We start from the raw sequence: 22,972 nt of genomic DNA, 5'->3' as shown, positions 1-22,972 counted from the left end.
CAATGCAATCGTGTCATCTACGAAAATGGTGTTAGTTAGTTAGGACTTAGATTTGATTTCGCTTATTTGCCCGAGGACGTGCAAAAGCTTAGTGTGGGGATGTTTGATAGAATATATTTTTATATATATTCTATATGATTTTATTCTCATATTTAATTATATTTTGCACTGATTTGGATATTAATTTAATGGATTTTATTGCTTTATTGTAGGGAATAGAGAATTCCAAGTTGAGAAGGATTTGGAGATAAATTAGCTATTTTGGAGCTAATTTCTATTAAAATTCGAATTTATTGGGTTCTACCCAATTTCTACACTGTTTGGCCCATATCTTGAGTTCCGGATGTCGGATTTGGACGATCTTACAGCCCACGCGAAGCCCCTGACATTTCCTTTAATTCAGAAGTGGTCCAAGATGCAAAGTCCAACAGGAAAAGCCCGAAAACTGGACAGAACAGAAAGCTGCGAATTTTAAGACAAAATCCTACTTGGTTTTGGATTTCTATTTTTATATAAGTTTTAAATATTAAAATACTTTATTATTAGAGAGAGGATTAGTTTTTATCATTGTACACTTTTAGATTAGAATTAGGGTTAGAGAGAAGAGAGGGAGGCCATGACTTTTATTGATGTGACACTTTGAAGGTTAAGGGTTCTCTTCTTTATTCTTATTAGTTTTATTATGTCTTTTGATTGTCTTAGTTATTTTACTTGTTTAATTATTATCGAGTAGTGTGTTCTAGGGCTTAAGGGGAAGCCACGTTTGCATTATGATGTTGGCATGATTTTATAGTGATATGATTGATTGGTTAATTCTGATTGATATGTATTAATATTAATTTGTGTAATCGGCCGATATCATGAATTGATTCTATGCGAATAGGAGTATAATCGAGAGATATACTACTAGAGGCACACATACAATTAGCAGAATTGAATTTGAGTGCGAGAGCATCATTGGATTTCTGAAAGCGTTAATACTCGAGAGAGATTAACCTTGCTTTAATTACCTGATTAATCGAATTACTAAAAGTGATTATTTGTGTAAGCATGTTTCGAGAGTGTTGATACTTGAGAGAGATTAACAAACTCTAGTTGCATGACCATTTTAATTGCTTTAGCTTAGAGCCAGTCATTGTGTAAGCATGGTGGACCTGATTGCCCTAGACTTTTAACATATTATTTTAGTGTCTTTTTAGTTAGTGTAATTTAATTGTTTTAGTTAGTTAGTTAAAATATCTTTGATAATCGTTTTGATCCGGAAACAATTGAGTATAACTGAATAGAATTGATAGCATCTGTCTCCTTGAGGATACGACCCGCATTTGCCAATCTGCATTACAACAGACACCGTGCGCTTGCGGTTAGTTATAATTTAACACATCAAGTTTCTTCAGATATGACACAGGAACTAATTTATCTTGAAAAAGGAAAATAGTTCAATAATGAAAAGTCATATAGCATGTACGGATATGGTCAAAATTTTTTAGATACGATCGAAATCGAAATTGAATAAACACATAATCATATCGTTGTTGAATCCTTCCTTCTTTTACAGACAACCAAGCGATTTTTTTAAAGAGATATATACATGTTGTATTGTTCTGAGCAATCGAGCATAAATTAATGCGTTGTCATACAAACATTTATCACTCAATCAACACCATGAAAATCTTGCACATCTGTAATCCCATACATGATAAACAATGAAAAAATCTAAACAAAGATCAAACTTTCACAAAAAAAGACCAAACAAACCCAAAAAAATAATAGAAAAGAAGACAAGATGGGGCTTTGAAGAAATCCCCTCAGTGGCTACTTTCCACTGAAAGCCGATGGCTTCTCCTGGATGTACACCCACATAAATAGAACAATTTCTTTACAAGTGTGAGTTTCCAAGGTTTGGCGGTTCTGATGGAAGAACGGCTTTGCATGCTGTAGTTTTACATGGTACATGCCTACCTCCCTTGATTCCCCTTAACTTTCTTCTAATGCATATTTCAGTTTAGGGTTTGTTGTTATTCCAAGCTCCTTCTGTACAAAAAACTGTGCTGCTAATTTATTTTTTCCCAAAAAAAAGTGGAGAAAAATGTTCTCTAACCATGGGTATGTTTTGTTTTCCAGGCACTGGATTCTTGAATATGGTACTAATTTTTCTTAGTTGTCCGTTGATCTTGCAAGCATCAGCTGTTTCAATCCAGTGTAAGTTCTATCTTTATAAAATTGGCTATGTGATAAAATGAATTAGTGATATAATCCCATGAAGTCAAGCCTGATATCAGGGCTACTTAACAATTAACAATGACTGATATACAAAACCAAGGAGTGTTAATTACATTATAGTCTTAATCATGTGAAAGAACGTGTATTCACTCCTGATCACGTGAAAGAGTTATTGCAGATCATCGTAATTATTTTTTTTAGTCAGGATGATCTAGTTCTCCGCACAAACCTTTTTAGAATAAAATTTTAAAATATATATATATATAAATGACATCAAAATATAATATACAGTATATAAAATGAAAGTTGGAAAATGAAAAAAAATACATATATAGGGACCGTTTGGGTTAGCTTAAATGAAGTGACTTCTGACTTATAGTAAAGAAGTGGAGTATAAGTGAGAAGTTAATAAGTTAATAAAATGTTTGGAAAATAAGCAGAAGCTGTGAGAAAGGAGCTAGCATTCCCAACTTCTTAAAAATGCTTCTACTTTTTTACACAAACGGGTCAAGAAAAACAGAAGTCTAGAAGCCAGATTTGATTCTCGGAAACAAACACCACCATAAACTCACTGATAAATTAGAAACGGAGATAGTTATTTGGAATGGAGTGTATATTTTAATTGTGCCAATGAAATTTTATCTTGAACTTTACTTTAACTACCACGGATCTCGTTGAGTGTGATTTATATATATAATAAGTAGTTCAAATTATTATATTATGATTAATTTGTTAATCAAGATCAGATCAGGCTACTTGTTAACAATTAACAATGACCAATATACAAAACCGCGCGAGGGGTGTTTACTCTGAAGTCTTAATCATGTGAAAGAACGTATATCACTCTTGATCACGTGAAAGAGTTGTTTCTATGAAAGAGTTTGAAATCCAGTTAAAAAATATACATACTAATTCAACACTACACTGCTCTATTTATATAAGTTTAAAAAATACTAAATACCATTTTAAGATATATATAGTCAATCAATATGTACCCTGGAAACAAAATGTGGCAAAAATTCAAAAAAATTTATATAATGTGATCAAATTTAGCAACCATTATAGTCTAACCATGAAAAATCGTTAGCAAGGTACTAAAAATAAATCAAACTCCAACCATACTCTAGTAATTTTAGCGAAGCTCCCATGGACGACCACAACTACACATCTATAATACATACCACTATCAACTATCATATTAAACCAATATATTTTATTTATAAATAATAAGAATATGCTATATTTAAAGTAGTTAATACTGTGGAAAAAAATGTAGGTTCAACAAATTTTACTCTTACATGTCCATTTTAGCGATCATTATAGCAATCATGCTTTAATGATTCATCCATAAAATTGATTACAAAATCTTTCAAACATGTGTTAACTTCTGATTGAAATGGGTGTTTAGTTGTGTTATAATATAATGAACTAATGAGGTGATCCCATGAACTCATGGCTGATGTCAGGCTACTTCCTATCCAATTAACAATAAGAATGACTTGTATATATATACAAAACTAGGAGAAAATTTACATATTATTACCTTGGAATATACTCTTCTTCTTGTTGGTCATCAACTCTGTCAAGTTACATAAAACATCTATAGTCTATAGACCACTCTTCGCCTTATCATCATGGTGTCTTGTTTTAGAACTGTTTGTATACTAATACTGGCGCCTCCAATGGGTATAATCGCATGCTCCGCTGCACTTCCAGGTGCCCTGATCGTATACTTGGGTTTACTTGTACTATATATCCTTAAGCGCGTAGTTGAGTATATCAATATAGACTACAATTCGATCAGACGTACCTCTAAGCAGCAGCAGGAGTATGCCTCTGTACTCAATAAATTTGTACGCCCAAGAAATCACATGAATGCTGCATTGCATGATGCTGTTTGTAAGGATAACATTGATGTCCTCAAGCAGATGGAGGCAAGTCTTAGCGTCCGTCGTCAACGGACTCCTACAAAGAACACGGTACTTCATCTTGCATGCCAATATGGGAGTATAAATTGTGTAAAACACCTTCTGAGTGTCCATGGTTCACTAATTGGAAAGGTTAACTTAAGAGGTGATCTCGCGCTTCACCTAGCAGCAAGACAAGGACACTACGACGTGGTTGTAGCACTCATTGATGCAGCCAAGTCTTCCAATCAACAAGAATCTACCAGCAAAGCGTCTATAACTCTGATACAATCTCAGGTTCGAACACAAAATTTGGAGCTTGAAACTCCCTTGCACGATGCAGTACGGAACAATCACAACAGCGTGGTTCAGCTTCTAGTAAATGAAGATCCACATGACTACCATTGTCAGAATAAGCGAAAGGAAACTCCACTCTACCTGGCTTCTACTAGGTGTTATGTTGACATAATTACAACAATTCTTCGCACTTGTGGTTGGTCGGTGATTGACCATGGTCCTGCTGGAAGGACAGCTTTACATGCTGTAGTTTTAGACGATGGCAAACACGGTGCGTGCATACATTTCTACAATCTTTCAATTTCTTCAAAAAAAATTCCAAAGCCTTAATTCTTTCCTCAATCTTATGATTTATCTTGCAGATATTTTACGCAAATCCGAATGTGTGAAACTTCTAACGGATAAACATAAAGGTCTCATAAATAGACGAGATGATAACGGGTGGACAGTATTGCATTATGTGGCATGCAATGATCTTTATACCATAGTCGAAAATCTAGTCGGTGGACACAACTCTGTGGGGTACCTGCGGGATAAGAAGTATAAGAGAACAGCTCTTCATGTCGCAGCACATAAAGGAAACGTCCGTGTGATGGAGAAACTTGTGCAATATTTTCCAGATTGTTGGGATATGGTGGATAAAAATTGTCAAAATATAATGCACATCGCCGTGGAGCAAGACAGGAAAGAGGTGATTAGATATATTCTGTCGCAAGGTTGTAAAGCATATCGTAACCTACTAATGCAGAGGGACAAAGATGGTAATACGCCCCTCCACCTGATTACCAAGTCGGGTTGTTATGTCCAGGAACTGATGGATGAAAGAATGATTGATTGGGAAGTACTGAATGGAGAAAACCACACTCCCCTGGATCACCTAATACAGTGGGGAAAAGAGACTGCTCCTCTCACCGATCAGGTATGTATGTGAGGTAGCTTATATTAGCTTCTGCATTCCACCAGATACTCGTAATGAAAGTTTTTCTTACCTGTTATTCTTCTCCCACCAAATATCTCTCCCCTACTAGAATAGGTTAATGGCTTAATTCTGAATGTGGTGATGATTTGGATAATTGTATATTATACTATGTTTACATTCGTAACAGATCTTAATTTAGATCATTTAAGTATGTCCTTTTTCTCTACTAGTCGATTCATGGAAATCAACCAAAAGCGATTCTCTTTTAATACCTAAACTAACCATAAATGAGTGAGATTAATTATTTTGCAGGCCATGCTTAGAAGAACACTTGTTAACGCCAATGTTAAAAAGCACTGGCAGTTTTTGCAAACACTTGAAGAGGGATATATACAAAATGAGGAGGATACTAAAGAAGTTGAACTGTATAAAAGATGGATCAGCACTCATATGGTAGTGGCTGCCCTCATCACCACTGTAGCCTTGACAGCGGGTTTTGCCATGCCAGGCGGCTTTGATGGGAATCAAGGACAGTCCCAAGGATCCGCGGTCCTTTTAATAAGGAAGAAAAGTTTTGAGGGGTTTATAGTAACAGATACAATAGCTCTGATTTGCTCAATGTCTTCATTATTCCTCTACTTCATGACAACAATGTATGAAGATGTTGGGAGAGTAAGAAAATTGTTCTTCATATCTGTGCTGCTCAACACTGCTTCGATCATCACAATAACAGTGGCTTTCATAACCGGGACATACTCTGTACTGGATCACTCATCAGCCCTTGCGATTAGTATTATTGTTATCGCTTGCTCATTCCTTGGCATTGCCTTTCTGGTATTCGTTAGCATGTCAATTACTGTAACTAAGATTCTTGCCGCAGACATTAGTGTTGGTACGATCATGAACTATCCAATTGTGACTTTATTGGATTTTTATAAAAATGTATCAGAATCTTGAGTTATTCAATTATAATTTTAAATTATGCTACAAAATCTGGTGGTATTTAATCAGGATTTTGAATTATGTTTAAAAATCCGATGGTATTCAATTAGGATTATTTAAAACCCATTAAAATCTGATGGTATTCAAATGCTAATATTTTTTTGAACTTCATAAAATGATGAATTTTGTGAGATTGTTCGGTGTATTTTAAGCTTTTTTAAATCCCACCAAAATTTGTGGAATTTTGAAAGATTATGCTTAAATCCTAAAGATTCTATATCAACTCTCCAACATTTTATCTAGAATCTGCATAAAATCAAAATCAGATATAATCCATTAATATTCATAGATTATATATAATCCATTAAAATCCCAGTTGAATACACCCCTTAATCTGTCTTTCTAAGAAACTTGAGAAGTAGCAGCCTGAAGAAGCAGATTCTGTACTGAGAACCTACTTCTTTACTCAACTCTTATTTACAGGATCTACTTCTATATATATAAATTATCATTGTACGCAAAAAATTTATATTCTTGACATAGTCAATCCTTTCAGCTTCATCAGTGTTGTAATCATCAAGCTTAGTTATGTTTAGTTCTCGAGGGACTTAAATTTTACACTGGAGTTCTGCTATACGAAGTTCAAACATACTGTTACATCACATGCCATCGGCGTAGATTATTTATGTGTCCAGACTCCATCAAAACAAAATCTTTGGATATCATTATACTATAAAGAGATGATGGATAAATACTGCAACATCGATACTGCTAAAAGCAAATTTCCAGGCCTTGCAGATAAAAGCTGTCCTGCTGGAAGGACAGCTTTACATGCTGTAGTTTTAGTCGATGGCAAACACGGTGTGTGCATACATTTCTACAATCTTTCAATTTCTTCCAATTTTTTGTCCAAAGCCTTAATTCTTTGCTCAATCTTATGATTTATCTTGCAGATATTTTACGCAAGTCCGAATGTGTGAAACTTCTCATGGATAAAGATAAATATTTTATATATGGCCAAGATGATAACGGGTGGACAGTATTTCATTATGTGGCGTGCAATAATCTTTATACAATAGTCGAAAATCTAGTAGGTGGAGACACGTCTGCGGGGTACCTGCGGGATAATAAGTATAAGAGAACAGCTCTTCATGTAGCAGCATATAAAGGAAACGTCCGTGTGATGGAGAAACTTTTGCAATATTATCCATCTTGTTGGGATATGGTGGATAAAAATGGTCAAAATATAATGCACATCGCGGTGGAGCAAAACAGGAAAGAGGGGTGATTAGATATATTTTGTCGCAAGGTTGTAAAGCATATCGTAACCTACTAATGCAGAGGGACAAAGATGGAAATACGCCGCTCCACCTGATCACCAAGTTGGGTTGTTATGTCCAGGAACTGATGGATGAAAGAACGATTGATTGGGAAGTACTGAATGGTGAAAATGGCACTCCCCTGGATCACCTAATGCATTGGGGAAAAGAGACTGCTCCTCTAACAGATCAGGTATGTATGCGAGGTAGCTTATATTACCTTCTGCATTCCACCAGATACTCTGTAATGAAAGCTTGAGGATCAAATTTAAAGTAATTAGCACTTTACACACCTTGTTTTTAGGCGCTTTTTTTTTATTTAGTTCCAAATTATGTGTATTATCATTTTACCCCTCTAGATTTTAAACTCGTTTTCTTTTGCACCCTTTTGACCGAATTCCGTTCAAATTGACTATTACCGTTAGTATGAGTTGGAGTAAAGTAACCGTAAATGAGTGAGATTATTTTGCAGGCCATGCTTAGAAGAACACTTGTTGACGCCAATGTTAAAAAGCACTGGCACTTCTTGCAAGCACTTGAAGAGGGATATATACAAAATGAGGAGGATACTAAAGAAGTCGAACTGTATAAAAGATGGATCAGCATTCATATGGTAGTGGCTGCACTCATCACCACTGTAGCCTTGACAGCCGGTTTTGCCATGCCAGGCGGCTTTGATGGGAATCAAGGGAAGGCCCAAGGATCCGCGGTCCTTTTAAGAAAGACAAGTTTCGAGGGGTTTATAGTAACAGATACAATAGCTCTGATATGTTCAATGTCTTCATTATTCCTCTACTTCATGACAACAATGTATGAAGATGTTGGGAGAGTAAGAAAATTGTTCTTCATATCTGTGCTGCTCAACACTGCTTCGATCATCACAATAACAGTGGCTTTCATAACCGGGACATACTCTGTACTGGATCACTCATCAGCCCTTGCGATTAGTATTATTGTTATCTCTTGCTCATTCCTAGGCATTGCCTTTCTGGTATTCGTTAGCATGTTAATTACTGTAATTAGGATTCTTGCCGCAGACATTAGTGTTTTTGCGGTCTTGAAGTATCTAAAGTAATCTGTCTTTCTAGGAAACTTGAGAAGTAGCAGCATGAAGCAGATTCTGTACTGAGAACCTACTTCTTTACTCAACTCTAATTTATTCTCATTGTATCTAAAACTTTTAAATTCTTGATATAATCAATTCTTTCAGCTTCATCAGTGTTGTAATCATCGAGCTTAGTTAGATCTCCGGGGACTTAAATTTTACACTGAAGTTCTGCTATTTAGGAAGTTCAAACATACTGTTACATCTCATGTCATCGACATAGGTTATTTATGTGTCCAGACTCTATCAAAACAAAATCTCTGGATATCATTTTACTATAAAGAGGTCTTGGACAAAAACTGCAACAGCCATACTGCTAAAAGCAAACAGCATGCCACCCAACACACCTTAACTCGGTTCATATTGCGCTACGCAGTTTGTTCTGGGCCGTTGTGTGCGGCCGCGCAACGCCCCTCACCAATGTTCTAAAAGTTCTCGACTGATCGGGATTAATTGCTATACAGACAGTGCGGCCACGCAACGCTCCTAACCAGTGTTCTAAAAGAACCCGCAATGCCCCTCATCAGTGTTCTAAAAGAACCTAATTGATGGGGATTAATCGGCGGATTCGATGCGGCGGTGATTGATCGGGATTAATCGTATCATTATATAGATGGGGCCGACGCACAACGCCCCTCTCCAGTGTTCTAAAAGAACCCAGATGGTGCAGCGCACAATGCCCCTCACCGGTGTTCTAAAAGAATCGGGATTAATCGCCCCTCTCCAGTGTTCTAAAAGAACCCAGATGGTGCGCCGCACAACGCCCCTCACTGGTGTTATAAAAAAATCGGGATTAATCGCTCACCAAAGTTCTAAAAAGAACCCGGCCGCGCAACGCCCCTCACAAGTTCAAAGGTGGCCGTGCAACGCTCCTCACCAAGTGTTCTAAAAGAATCAGGGTTAATCGCTCACCAGAGCGTGCGGCCCCGCAACACCGACCAAACAATGCCGCCCGCCGGCGGTGATTGATCGGGATTAATATTTGTACAGACGGATTCGATACGGCGGTGATTGATCGGGTTTAATCATTGTATGAAGGCTATTTAATCGCCGCAACACCGACCAGACAATGCGGCCCGCCGGCGGTGATTGACCGGGATTAATCATCGTATGGAGGCTAGTTAATCTTTGTATAGACAGATTCGATGCGGCGGTGATTGATCGGGATTAATCATTGTATAAGTTTATATTCAAGACATATTTTCTTTATTTTTAAGATGTGGGACTTGGGTTGATATTTACTCAAACGACCACCGCAATATCTTCTTTGTTGAGTTGACATTAAGATGTGGTATTTGGGTTAACATTCACTCTACATGACCACCGAAAAGTTTATTGAGGTCCTGAAGATCTCTTACGGAGCTCCTTCATTTGGAGGCTTTGAGAGCATCACAGATCACTGAGATCAGCCTGCAATTATGTCATACTGGTATTCCACACTTACTCTTCAGAAGATATTGATCATTATATTAGTCTCGTTTGCAACTGTTGTACATAGTTAAAAAAATCGGTACATAGATCAAGCACAAATGATCCAATTAAAACTGTACTATATGTGTGTTTGATCTTAACAGGGGTGAGGTCAGAAAGGGCGAAACTCGGTATAAAGGACAATGTGGTTCGTTTTAGTTTTAAGATTAAAGATTTTGGGACTCAGAAGGCTGATATTCTTCTGCCATCGGAGGCTATTAAGGTATTTTTGTAGGGACTGCGCAACATCCACTAACTTCACATTAGTAGTACTTGAACTCTATTTGGCTATCAGACTCCCCTTTGACTCAGACTCCACCTTGCCCAAATTGGAAGGTCCACCTGGACCATCCTTAAGCCCATCTACCTCTTCCTAGGCCCAAACTAGAAGGTTCACCTGCCTCATCCTTACGCTTATCCTGGGCTTTTGGTCGAGCCTGCACGGAGCCATAGCCGAGCCCGCACTAATTTGTTTTTAGACGCCTCCCAGACCTCCCACAACCAATGTGGGACAACTCCTAACAATTTTAGCCCCATATAAAACAAGTATCAGCTATCTGCAGTTGAGATATGCTCTGGTTCTTGCTTCATTCGACCATATTAGTTGCCTTGTTTAAGGGTTTAAGGATCTTATTAGTGAGTGGTGCTCTACTGATGATTTTCAATCTCATTTTCAGTTTTGAAGTAAACATATCTGCAGTATATGTGTATCTTTTATATTACACATATTTTATGTGGTTACTTGAGTAAATTTCGATGTTTCTGATGAAATTATTGATTATTGAAGGTCCGACTTGTCTGACATCTGATACCATGCAAAAAAAAAAGCAAAGAATCTAGAAAATTATGCTGCCCTTTTACAACAAAAACATATCGTGAAATTTAACAGGAATCATCCTTGCTTGTCTTCGTCTTCGTCATAGTGGAAAGGTAATGGTACTGATTTAAAATTAGCCCGGTATTTTCCAACATTATTCAGGTGTTCGTTCTCCAACCTAGAGAAATGAAAAAGAAAGAACAGTCATTGTCTGAATATATGTGCTCGCCTATTCATGTGATTCTACATCAGTTAGTACTAACTGTACCTGAAAAAGTTCCAGATGCCTCGACGAATAATCTCTAGGCTGGCCACAATAGTAATCAGAGTTCCTTTGTGTAGGAAAGAGACTCTGAAGTCCAGAACTGTTTGAAGCCACGCGAGCCTCAGCAACACATTCAGAACCTAAAGATAAAATGGAACTCTGTTAATTTGAAACGACGAGAACAAATTATTCTGCATAATCTTGATTAACAGAGATCTAACCATGGCTCCAAAATATACACTGTGGTGAGGTATTAGGAGTTTGTCTCTTAACCAACGGTTCTTAGAATTTCTTTGCAGAAGCCCCCAATCTAGAACAAGGTCCCAGTAAGTCCCAGAAGCCGCGGCCACCCCTGAAGCAACCCAGGCTATTTTGTACCACTCATCACTATGGCTGCGGCTGTAGGCTGTCCTGGTTGTCACAGCCACAATTGTTGCAAAATACTTTAATCCGTTTAGTCCTTGCATACCGTCTTTTTCTTCAACTAGTCGCCTTAAACACTTCAAGATACAAAAGATGGCCTTAGATAATCATTATGCTCGCCGTGAATTAACACTAACATTAAAAGTTCAGTCGGTCGATCGAATTTAGGGTGAGTCGGTTGGTATTCGATCCACGAACCTCCTTAACTTATAACATGTTATAATATATTTATTATTATCAAAATATTAAAAATTAGTTTTGTATGACGGATCGGTATTTGTGTTTACGTGTCTCTTTAAATTATAATATATTTTATAATATAGTATTAACTATTAATAACGAAATGTTATAAAGTTGTTTGGTTTATATGCGAGTTTATAGGTCTCCTTAAATTATAACATTTAAATTACAACATGTAAAAAAACATATTCTCACATTCTCATTAAAATATATATGTTTGACCTAATTTTTAATTAGTCATTTGACGGACTTAAATATTAAGAATTTATTCGGTATTTAAATAAAAAATTTATTTAACCACATTATTCTATCATAATATTATTTTTACAATAAAATTAGTTAAATTAAAATATATATGATAAAATAATAAATACTATAACCGCAAATGCACGGATTATAAACTAGTATTATACAATAACTTAATATTATAAATAATATGTTAAAGGGTTCGAAACAATCCCAAGATGTGCTTCAGAGGAGAGGAATGGCCCTGTATCTTACAGAATGGGAAAGAATATTAGGGAAAAAGGTTCCAAATATCACTCTAAAAGATTAGCTAGGTCATGTTTTTAATTTGATCCAAAATACCAGATCCTATTAGCCTATTGAGCTGAAAAGCCTGAAATCTAAGGTCTTTTGAGCTTGAAAGTGTGAGTTGCCAAGGTTTGGCGGTTCTGATGAAAGAATGGCTTTGCATGCTGTGGTTTTACAGGTATGTGCCTACCTCCCTCAATTTCCCTCACTACAGGAAAAAGCCTCCGGTCGAAAATAGCCGCTTTTCTGGTAGTGCCTTAAATTTCTTCTTCTTCTTCTTCTTTTTGGAAACTCCACTTAACTTTCTTCTAATGCATGTACTAATTTAGGGTGGTTGTTATTCCAAGCTTCTTCTGTAAAAAAAATTGTGCTGCTAATTATTTTTTTTAAAGTGATGGAGAAAAAGTGTTGTCTAACCATGGGTGTGTTTTGTTTTTCAGGCACTGGATTCTTGAATATGGTACTAATTTTTCTTAGTTGTCCGTTGATCTTGGAAGCATCAGCTGTTTCAATCCGGTGTAAGTTCTAATCTTATAAAGTTGGCTTACCTTATAAAATTGGCTATGTAATAAAATGAATCAGTGAAGTCAAGCCTGATGCCAAGGCTACTTGTAACAATTAACAATGACTAATATACAAAACCAAGGAGTGTTTACTCTAAAGTCTTCTTAATCACGTGAAAGAGTTGTTGCAGATTAATATCGTAATTATCTTTTTCAACTTGGTTGGCCTATAATACAAGTTCTCCCTAGAATCCCGTCGGTATGTGAGAGTTTTCACAGTTTTCTTGACAGCATAGCTTATATAAATTATTAGTCTGTCATTAAATTAATGGTCAAGATTAGACCTACTTGTTAACAATTAACAATGACTAATACACTTCTAAAAAAAATCAATGACTAATACACAAAACCAAGGGGCGTTTACTCGAAAGTCTTGATAATGTAAAAGAACCTGTATTTATTTTTGAATCTTGATCATGTGAAAGAGTTATTGCAGATCATCGCAATTACTCCATCTTTTTCAACTTGCTTTCACTGTGATAAAATTAGGATCTCGTTAGGGGTTGTTTCGTTGGCTAGCTAGTAGTACTATTTGGTTGGAACAAAATTTACTCTTACATGCCTAATTTAGCCAATTATTATAGAAAACCCTGTTTCTAATAAGGAAAAATGATTCATTAATAAAATTTGGTTACAAAATCTTTCAAACGTGTGTTAAGTTTTGATTGAAATGAGTTCTTAGTTGTGTAACAATATAATGAACTAATGATGTGATCCCATGAACTCATGCCTGATGTCAGGCTACTTCCTATCCAATTAACAATAAGAATGACTTGTATATATATATATATAACTAGGAGAAAATTTTACATATTATCTTCTTGGAATATACTCTTCTTCTTGTTGGTCATCGATCGACTCTGTCAAGTTACATAAAACATCTATGGAAGACATCTTGTGGTCTTGTTTTAGAAGTTGTTGTATAGGACTACTGTTGGGTCCATTGGCTTTAGTCGTATCCTTAGCTGCACTTGTAGGCACCCCTGTCGTATACTTGGGCGTAGTTGTAGTAAAAATCCTTAATGGCTTAGTTGAGTATATCAGTTTAGACTACAATTCCATCAGACGTACCTCTAAGCAGCCGGAGGATGTCTCTGTACTCGATGCATTTGCACTCCCACGAGATCTCATGAGTGATGCATTGTATGATGCTGTTACTAAGGATAACATTGATGTCCTCAAGCAGATGGAGGGAACTTTTTACGTCAGTCGTCAACGGGTCAGGCGTCAGCGGACTCCTACAAAGAACACGGTACTTCATCTTGCATGCCAATACGGGAGTATAAATTGTGTAAAACACCTTCTGACTGTCCATGGTTCACTAATCGGAAAGGTTAACTTAAGAGGTGATCTCGCGCTTCACCTGGCAGCAAGACAAGGACACTACGACGTGGTTGTAGCACTCATTGATGCAGCTAAGTCTTCCAGTCAAGAACCTGAATCTGCCTGCAAAAAGTCTATAACTCTGATAGAATCTCAGGTTCGAACACAAAATTTAGAGCTTGAAACTCCCTTGCACGATGCGGTACGGTACAATCACAACAACGTGGTTCAGCTTCTAGTAAATGAAGATCCAAATGACTGCTATTGTCAGAATAAGCGCAAGGAAACTCCACTCTACCTGGCTTCTACTAGGTGTTATGTTGACATAATTACAACAATTCTTGACACTTGTGGTTGGTCGGAGATTGACCATGGTCCTGCTGGAAGGACAGCTTTACATGCTGTAGTTTTAGACGATGGCAAACACGGTACGTGCATACATTTCTACAATCTTTCAATTTCTTCCAATTTTTTTCCAGAGCCTTAATTCTTTGCTCAATCTTATGATTTATCTTGCAGATATTTTACGAAAATCAGAATGTGTGAAACTTCTGATGGATAAACATAGAGATCTTATACATAGACGAGATGATAATGGGTGGACAGTATTTCATTATGTGGCATGCAATGATCTTTATACAATAGTCGAAAATCTAGTAGGTAAAGACAAGTCTGTGGGGTACCTGCGGGATAATAAGTATAAGAGAACAGCTCTTCATGTAGCAGCATATAAAGGAAACGTCCGTGTGATGGAGAAACTTTTGCAATATTATCCATCTTGTTGGGATATGGTGGATAAAAATGGTCAAAATATAATGCACATCGCGGTGGAGCAAAACAGGAAAGAGGTGATTAGATATATTTTGTCACAAGGTTGTAAAGCATATCGTAACCTACTAATGCAGAGGGACAAAGATGGAAATACGCCGCTCCACCTGATCACCAAGTTGGGTTGTTATGTCCAGGAACTGATGGATGAAAGAACGATTGATTGGGAAGTACTGAATGGTGAAAATGGCACTCCCCTGGATCACCTAATGCATTGGGGAAAAGAGACTGCTCCTCTAACAGATCAGGTATGTATGCGAGGTAGCTTATATTACCTTCTGCATTCCACCAGATACTCTGTAATGAAAGCTTGAGGATCAAATTTAAAGTAATTAGCACTTTACACACCTTATTTTTAGGCGCTTTTTTGATTTAGTTCCAAATTATGTGTATTTTCATTTTACCCCTCTAGATTTTAGACTCGTTTTATTTTGCACCCTTTTGACCGAATTCCGTTCAAATTGACTATTACCATTAGCATGAGTTGGAGTAAAGTAACCATAAATGAGTGAGATTATTTTGCAGGCCATGCTTAGAAGAACACTTGTTGACGCCAATGTTAAAAAGCACTGGCACTTTTTGCAAGCACTTGAAGAGGGATATATACAAAATGAGGAGGATACTAAAGAAGTCGAATTGTATAAAAGATGGATCAGCACGCATATGGTAGTGGCTGCACTTATCACCACTGTAGCCTTGACAGCGGGTTTTGCAATGCCAGGCGGCTTTGATGGGAATCAAGGGAAGGCCCATGGATCCGCGGTCCTTTTAAGAAAGACAAGTTTCGAGGGGTTTATAGTAACAGATACAATAGCTCTGATATGTTCAATGTCTTCATTATTCCTCTACTTCATGACAACAATGTATGAAGATGTTGGGAGAGTAAGAAAATTGTTCTTCATATCTGTGCTGCTCAACACTGCTTCGATCATCGCAATAACGGTGGCTTTCATAACCGGGACATACTCTGTACTGGATCACTCATCAGCCCTTGCGATTAGTATTATTGTTATCTCTTGCTCATTCCTAGGCATTGCCTTTCTGGTATTCGTTAGCATGTTAATTACTGTAATTAGGATTCTTGCCGCAGACATTAGTGTTTTTGCGGTCTTGAAGTATCTAAAGTAATCTGTCTTTCTAAGAAACTTGAGAAGTAGCAGCATGAAGCAGATTTTGTACTGAGAACCTACTTCTTTACTCAATTCTTACAGTTAAACCTTTTTAAAGTAATAACGTTGTGACCAACGAAAAAAATTACATTATTGAGACTAAAAATACACTATTTACATTATGTTGGGACTAGAAAAATTATTACTTTAGTGAGGATATTACTTTATCGATTATTACTTAATCGAGGTTCAACTGTATTTATTACCATTGTATCCAAAACTTTTAAATTTTTGATATGTCAATCCTTTCAGCTTCGTCAGTGTTGTAATCATCAAGTTTAGTTATGTTTAGATCTCTGGGGACTTCAATTTTACGCTGGAGTTCTGCTATATACGAAGTTCAAACATACTGTTACATCTCATGTCACCGACATAGATTATTTATGTGTCCAGACTCCATCAGAACAGAATCTCTGGATATTATGGACAAATACTGCCAAACAGCCATACTGCTAAAAGCAAATTTCCAGGCTGTTGCCTGTGGCCACCCAACACACCTTAACTCCGTATCATATTGTGCTACACAGTCTGCTCTGGGCCATTGTGTGCGGCCGTGCAATGTCCCTCACCAGTGTTCTAAAAGTTCCTGATTGATCAGGTTTAATCGTTGTATAGACGGTGCGTCCGCGCAATGCCCCTCATCAGTTTTCTAAAATTCCCCAATTGATCGCAAAACGCCCCTCACCAGTGTCCTAAAAGAACCCGATTGATCGGGATTAATCATTGTAGACGGAATCCATCTAATCGGGATTAATTGGTGTACAGACGGATTCGAGATAGAATCTGTCCCAATCGGGAAACGCCAATCACCACTCACCAGCGTTCTAAGAGAACCTGATTGATTAGGATCAATCGCTGTACAGACGGATTCGAGACAGAATCCGTCTGATCGGGATTAATTGTTGTACAGACGCCCGAGGAAACCTTTGCACGCCTCCGTTACCTTTTGTACCGACGGTGCGGCGGTGATTAATCGGGGTTAATTGTTAATCAGGTCCGTCTAGATTTCGTTAATCAAGATTACTTATTGTACAGTCAGTCCGATTATGATTTATCGGGATTAATTGTTAATCAGGTCAAAACCTTCGTGAATCAGGGTTAATCGATGTACAGATGGTGCATCGGTGATTGATGGGGATTAATTGTTAATCAGGTCAAAAACCCTTACATCATATTCTCTGGCTCGCGGTCAAAACCGCACGGATTTGTTTTAACAATCACCGCTCTTTCCCGTGACCAAACTCGCCCTTTACATCATATACTTTATGTCGCCCCGGATTTGATAATCATTTGACTCTTTCCCATGACCAAGCCCATCCCGGATTTGTTTTAATAATCACTAGACTCTTTCCCGTGGCCAAGCCCGCCCTGGATTAGACTCTTTCAACGTGACCAAGCCCGCCCCGGGGTTTGTTTTAATAATCACTAGACTCTTTCTTGTGATCAAGCCCGCACGAACAGCCTGCACGGAGTTGTTTTAAGACTTGTGTTCTTTATTTTTATTTTTTAAGATGTTGGACTTGGGTTGACATTTACTCCACTTGACCATCACAATATCTTCTTTGTTGAGTTGCCGTTTACTCTACATGAGCACAACAATATCTTCTTTGTCTTTAAGACATGGAATTCGGGTTGACATTTACTTTACAAGACCACCGCATTATCTTCTTTATCTTCAAGATGTGGGACTTGGGTTGACATTCACTCTACATGACCATTGCAAAGTTTATTGATGCCCAAAGAGCTCCTTCATCTGGAGGCTTTGAGAACATCACAGATCAGCCTGCAATAATGTCATACTGGTATTCCACACTTGCTCTTCAGAAGATATTGATCATTATATTAGTCTCATTTGCAACTGTTATATATAGTTAAAAAAATTGGTAAATAGATCAAGCACAAATAGTCCAATTAAAATTGTACTATGTATGTTTGCTCTTAACAGGGGTGAGGTCAGAAAGGTGAAACTCGTATAAAGGACAATCTGGTTCGTTTTAGTTTTGAGATGAAAGATTTTGGGACTCGAAGGCTGATATTCTTTTGCCATCGGAGGCTATTAAGGCATTTTTGTTAGGATTGCGCAACATACATTAACTTCACATTAGTAATACTAGAACTATGTTTCGCTATAAGACTCCCCCTGCCCCAAATTGGAAGGTCCACCTGGCTCATCCTTAAGCCCATCTTGGGATGGCCCATCTGCCTCTTCCTAGGTCCAAACTGGAAGGAAGATTCACCTGTCTCATCCTTATGCCTATCCTAGGCTTTTGGCCGAGCCTGCATGGAGCCGTGGCCCCATATAAAACAAGTGTCAGCCATCTGCTGTTGATATTAGTTGCCTTGTATAAGGATCTCGTTAGTGAGTGGTGCTCTATTGATGATCTTGTTAGTGTGTTTCTCTTATATTACACAGATTTCATGTGGCTACTCAAGTAAATTTCGATGTTTCTCGTGAAATGATTGATTATTGTAGGTCCAACTTTTCTGACATCTGATACCATGAAAAAAAGCAAAGAATCTAGAAACTTATGCTGCCCTTTTACAACACAAACATAACGCGAAATTTAACAGGAATCATCCTTGCTTGTCTTCGTCTTCGTCATAGTGGAAAGGTAATGGTACTGATTTAAAAGCCCGGTATTTTCCCACATTATTCAGGTGCTCATTCTCCAACCTAGAGATATGAAAAAGAAAGATCAGTCATTGTCTGAATATATGTGCTCGCCTATTCGTGTGATTCTATATCAGTTAGTACTAACTGTACCTGAAAAAGTTCCAGATGCCTCGACGAATAATCTCTAGGCTGGCCACAATAGTAATCAGAGTTTCTTTGTGTAGGAAAGAGACTCTGAAGTCCAGAACTGTTTGAAGCCACGCGAGCCTCAGCAACACATTCAGAACCTAAAGATAAAATAGAACTCTGTTAATTTGAAACGACGAGAACAAATTATTCTGCATAATCTTGAATCGACAGAGATCTATCTAACCATGGCTCCAAAATATACACTGTGGCGAGGTATTAGGAGTTTGTCTCTCAACCAACGGTTCTTAGAATTTCTTTGCAGAAGCCCCCAGTCCAGAACAAGGTCCCAGTAAGTCCCAGAGGCCGCGGCCACCCCTGAAGCAACCCAGGCTATTTTATACCACTCATCACTATGGCTGCGGCTGTAGGCTGTCCTGGTTGTCACAGCCACAATTGTTGCAAAATATTTCAATCCGTTTAGTCCTTGCATACCATCTTTTTCTTCAACTAGTCGCCTTAAACACTTCAAGATACAAAAAATGGCCTTAGATAATCATTATGCTCACCGTGAATTGATTAGTAACCATGATCCCTACCTGGAGAAGCCGCGACCAATATGGAATGATAGCCACAATGTAATGGAAAATGTTGTATATTTCACTTGAACTGCAACTGCTATCTCTGTGCGCGTAGTCACCTGAGCCATAGTAACAGATATAGAACTCGAGACTCCTGAGAGCTTGAACTTGGCTAGTAAGTTGGTCTGCCAAGAAAAAATCCGCAAGTGCAACCTTCAAGTAGAAAAAAAACAATTATACAATATGTATGTGTTTTTCACCCTTTGCTTAATTTGATGATTTTGTACCTTGTAAAGAGGGGCGCAGATGCAATGGAACACACAGGTTAGTATAAAGAAGCGGCTGGAACGATAAATGATGTTAAAGGGGCAGATTATGACAAAAAATGCAATCTGCAGAGGAGGATGTTGAACAGAGTTGTTAGTTACATAGACTTGGTAGCATAACAAGATGATAAGGGCTTTCATCAAATCTTACTAGGACTACTCCTAGAGGAAGAAGCTCGGTGAATCTTTTGTAATCGCCTGTTTTAGGGTCCATCTCCATGTCAAGATTTGCAAGAATGCTTGCTAATGCTAACACTGCAAAACCAAATGCAACTAAAAGAACCTCTCTGTAACCTAATGCAGACCCTTCCTTGAATCCAAATATGAAAGGATAATTGACCCGATAACGTCTCCAGAAGTATACATTTGCAGCATACATAAGCATGTGTAGAACGATGAAGGCAAAAAGGCTGCAAACAATTCATAGGCTACATATCAGATAAGAACCGGAAAAAAAGATCAGATCAGTATAGGGAAATTGGGCTGTAAATGACCTGTACAGAGGAAACATGGTTACCATATACTTTCTCTGGCCTTCCTTGTTCATGATATGGCGCGCATGAATAAGCAAAACGAGAGCAAAAATAAGTGTTATTGTGCACCCGGCAAAGAAGCCTAAAGAGAAAGTTACTCTATGTCTTTCCCTTTTAGCCTTTGGTCTTAGAATGCTAAGTCCTTTCTTTCTATTTGAATTCGAAAAATGCTTGATGAATGTTGCTTCAACCCTGTCCATCACCTTAGTTACCTGTAAATTTTGCATAGATAGATCAATTAAGATCGACTTTAGTTTTAGTTGTAAGCATCATACTGGTATGCTAATCTGAAGAGGAATGTCCTAAATACATTCATGGTCTGTCGGGAACCTGGATTTCATTTGAAATTCTGAATTTGAACAAATAACATGTTTGGGAATATGGATTTAGATTTCATTTGAAATCCAGGACATTCAAATATTAGTATAAACCTGGCAATTTGAAAAGAAAACTCAAATCCTGTTATTTAAAATTCATCATTTGAAATGAAATGCACATTCCCAAACGCCCTCTGAAGGTACTTTACCTCCTCGGAGCTTCCTAGATAAGAGCTCTCGACCATTTTCATGTAGGACTTTGAAGCATATCTGGAAGTGATCTGCATAATTGATCAGGAAACATAAATTGTAAGAAAAAAGAAACTCCAAAAACTTCAACCTCGAAATTATCAGTGCCAAATGTCGGCCTAATTATTACCTTATCGTACTTCTTCATGATTTTTGAGAATGCCATAATGTTCAAGAAGCTGTTACAATCATCATCCAGAACTATAAAATCTCCGAGGAAATAAGAACAACATTGAAAGAATTATGTACAGAGAGCAGCAGAACTGATAGTTCTGATCTATACCTGTAACTTTTAAGAAGTCGAAGCTTGTGGTCAAATTCAACAAATGCGCTTTTTAGTTGATCTTCAACTTTGCTAAGGTTTTCCTTGCTAAATTTCAACTCTGTCTGATTAGGAACATTGAGAATGCCTCTAATGGATGAACGGGGCGTCTCAAGTGTATTATTTATCGTCACACGGTTAAGTATTTCCAATGGAGCAGGTCTTTTCGTCCTCATATTACTCATTGGCTTGAGTTCTTGACCAGTACCTCTGTTTTCATTGAAAACTTCTTTCTGATCATCATAATCTTTCGAGTTCATTGCCTTGAGTCCTTGAACAAATTTGTTTCCTTGCTTTCCTTTCTCTTGATCGGCTGATGGTTCATCTGACTGTGCCTCGAGTGATCTGTCCTCTTCTATCATATCCATCACAGTCACTCTCCCTACACATTAAACACAAGTACTTATTATACTAGGGAAACTTGCAAAAATACCCATGTTTTCAAGCTTATTTTCAAATATACGGTCAAAATTGCATATGAGGTTGCAACGCTGGTTGAAAGCAGTTGATTTTCAGGTTACAACGTATTTTTGAAAACAAAACCTTGCAACTTAGGTATTTTTGAAAGAAGCCCTATCATATATATGGATGTTTATACTTTTACAAAGTATCTCTCTCGCTCTCTTCACAGGACGTCGAGGGTTCAAACCTTGTCAAAGGCAGGACGGTTCTTTAGTGTGTCTGTGTGTGTGTGATTATCAAAAACCAAATGTATAAAAAGGCTTACTGCTGGCTTTCATTCCAGGAGTAGAAGCTGCTAATGAAGCCGTTGAGGCAGCAACATCCGAAGCAAGACGAGTCATCTCTCTGGCACTATCCGGCCATTCATAGTGTGGATCATCCACTTTTATCCGAAAAGCTATCAGGGCATCCATTTGTTTGTTCAGCACTGCAGCCTCCTTCATCACCTCATCAACTTTACCTCTATAAAACTTAATTACCTTATTGAACTCATCATCAAGTCTTCTGAAGTACACAAGCTCATACTCACCACCTTCATCTCCTGTCATTAGAAACATGGTTTCTAATCCGAATTCCCCATCTGATTTCTTGACCGAATTCACTAGGATCGGTTGGCTCTCGATGTCATTAGTATTGGAGCTGATTCCAGGAGAAGTGATTCTTTGAGTTAGGCCACTGAAAGCTCGGTACAGAGTGAGCCTTCTTGTTAGTCCTTGTGCATTGGTGGTTGATTGTGGTGGTTTTGTTTTGAATTTGAAAAGATGGATTTCTTTTAGAAGGGTTTTGAGGTATGCATAGTCCATGTATGCTCCTTGCCATTCTGGCACCATTTGGGATATGAATTCTTTGCCAAACTTCATGTTGGCACTTGTGTAGAGATTCAAGAAATGCAAATTGAAAGGGCAATGTTGCTCAAATAGAGAGGAGCTTCATGTAATGCATGGAAAGATCATGCATAATATAGGAGAGAGGGAGAGAGAGAGGGGGGGGGAGAGGGAGGGAGGGAGGGAGGGAGGGAGGGAGAGAGAGAGAGAGAGAGAGAGAGAGAGAGAGAGAGAGAGAGAGAGAGAGAGAGAGAGAGAGAGAGAGAGAGAGAGA

At 37.8% G+C, this 22,972-nt stretch overlaps 4 protein-coding genes across 4 annotated transcripts; 3 read left to right on the top strand and 1 right to left on the bottom strand.

The window, feature by feature from the left end:
• The first annotated feature begins 3,645 nt into the window (after positions 1-3,645).
• Positions 3,646-6,325, top strand: LOC108201705 (ankyrin repeat-containing protein ITN1-like). Its single transcript, XM_064084203.1, has 3 exons — positions 3,646-4,698; positions 4,790-5,346; positions 5,659-6,325. The coding sequence occupies exons 1-3, from the start codon at positions 3,858-3,860 to the stop codon at positions 6,301-6,303; spliced, it is 2,043 nt and encodes a 680-aa protein (XP_063940273.1). The 5' UTR covers positions 3,646-3,857; the 3' UTR covers positions 6,304-6,325.
• A 998-nt stretch (positions 6,326-7,323) lies between these two features.
• On the top strand, positions 7,324-8,756 carry LOC135149313 (protein ACCELERATED CELL DEATH 6-like). Its single transcript, XM_064084778.1, has 2 exons — positions 7,324-7,800; positions 8,080-8,756. Exons 1-2 carry the CDS (start codon positions 7,624-7,626, stop codon positions 8,680-8,682), a joined length of 780 nt encoding a protein of 259 aa, XP_063940848.1. The 5' UTR covers positions 7,324-7,623; the 3' UTR covers positions 8,683-8,756.
• Positions 8,757-13,813: 5,057 nt separating this feature from the next.
• Positions 13,814-16,377, top strand: LOC108202371 (ankyrin repeat-containing protein ITN1-like). Its single transcript, XM_017370751.2, has 3 exons — positions 13,814-14,775; positions 14,867-15,423; positions 15,701-16,377. Exons 1-3 carry the CDS (start codon positions 13,908-13,910, stop codon positions 16,301-16,303), a joined length of 2,028 nt encoding a protein of 675 aa, XP_017226240.2. The 5' UTR covers positions 13,814-13,907; the 3' UTR covers positions 16,304-16,377.
• A 2,404-nt stretch (positions 16,378-18,781) lies between these two features.
• LOC108201703 (phosphate transporter PHO1 homolog 3) lies at positions 18,782-22,857 on the bottom strand. The gene is made up of 11 exons (XM_017369990.2): positions 22,140-22,857; positions 21,374-21,794; positions 21,221-21,269; positions 21,051-21,122; positions 20,486-20,736; positions 20,143-20,401; positions 19,953-20,057; positions 19,684-19,878; positions 19,332-19,610; positions 19,109-19,245; positions 18,782-19,018 (listed from the first exon to the last, which is right to left on the bottom strand). The coding sequence occupies exons 1-11, from the start codon at positions 22,732-22,734 to the stop codon at positions 18,919-18,921; spliced, it is 2,463 nt and encodes an 820-aa protein (XP_017225479.1). The 5' UTR covers positions 22,735-22,857; the 3' UTR covers positions 18,782-18,918.
• Positions 22,858-22,972: the final 115 nt, after the last annotated feature.

The sequence above is a fragment of the Daucus carota genome, chromosome 9, assembly GCF_001625215.2.
Source record: "Daucus carota subsp. sativus chromosome 9, DH1 v3.0, whole genome shotgun sequence".
Classification (NCBI taxonomy): Eukaryota; Viridiplantae; Streptophyta; class Magnoliopsida; order Apiales; family Apiaceae; genus Daucus; species Daucus carota.
Note: the sequence above shows the minus strand (reverse complement) of the source record. Positions and strands in the feature narration are given on the sequence as shown.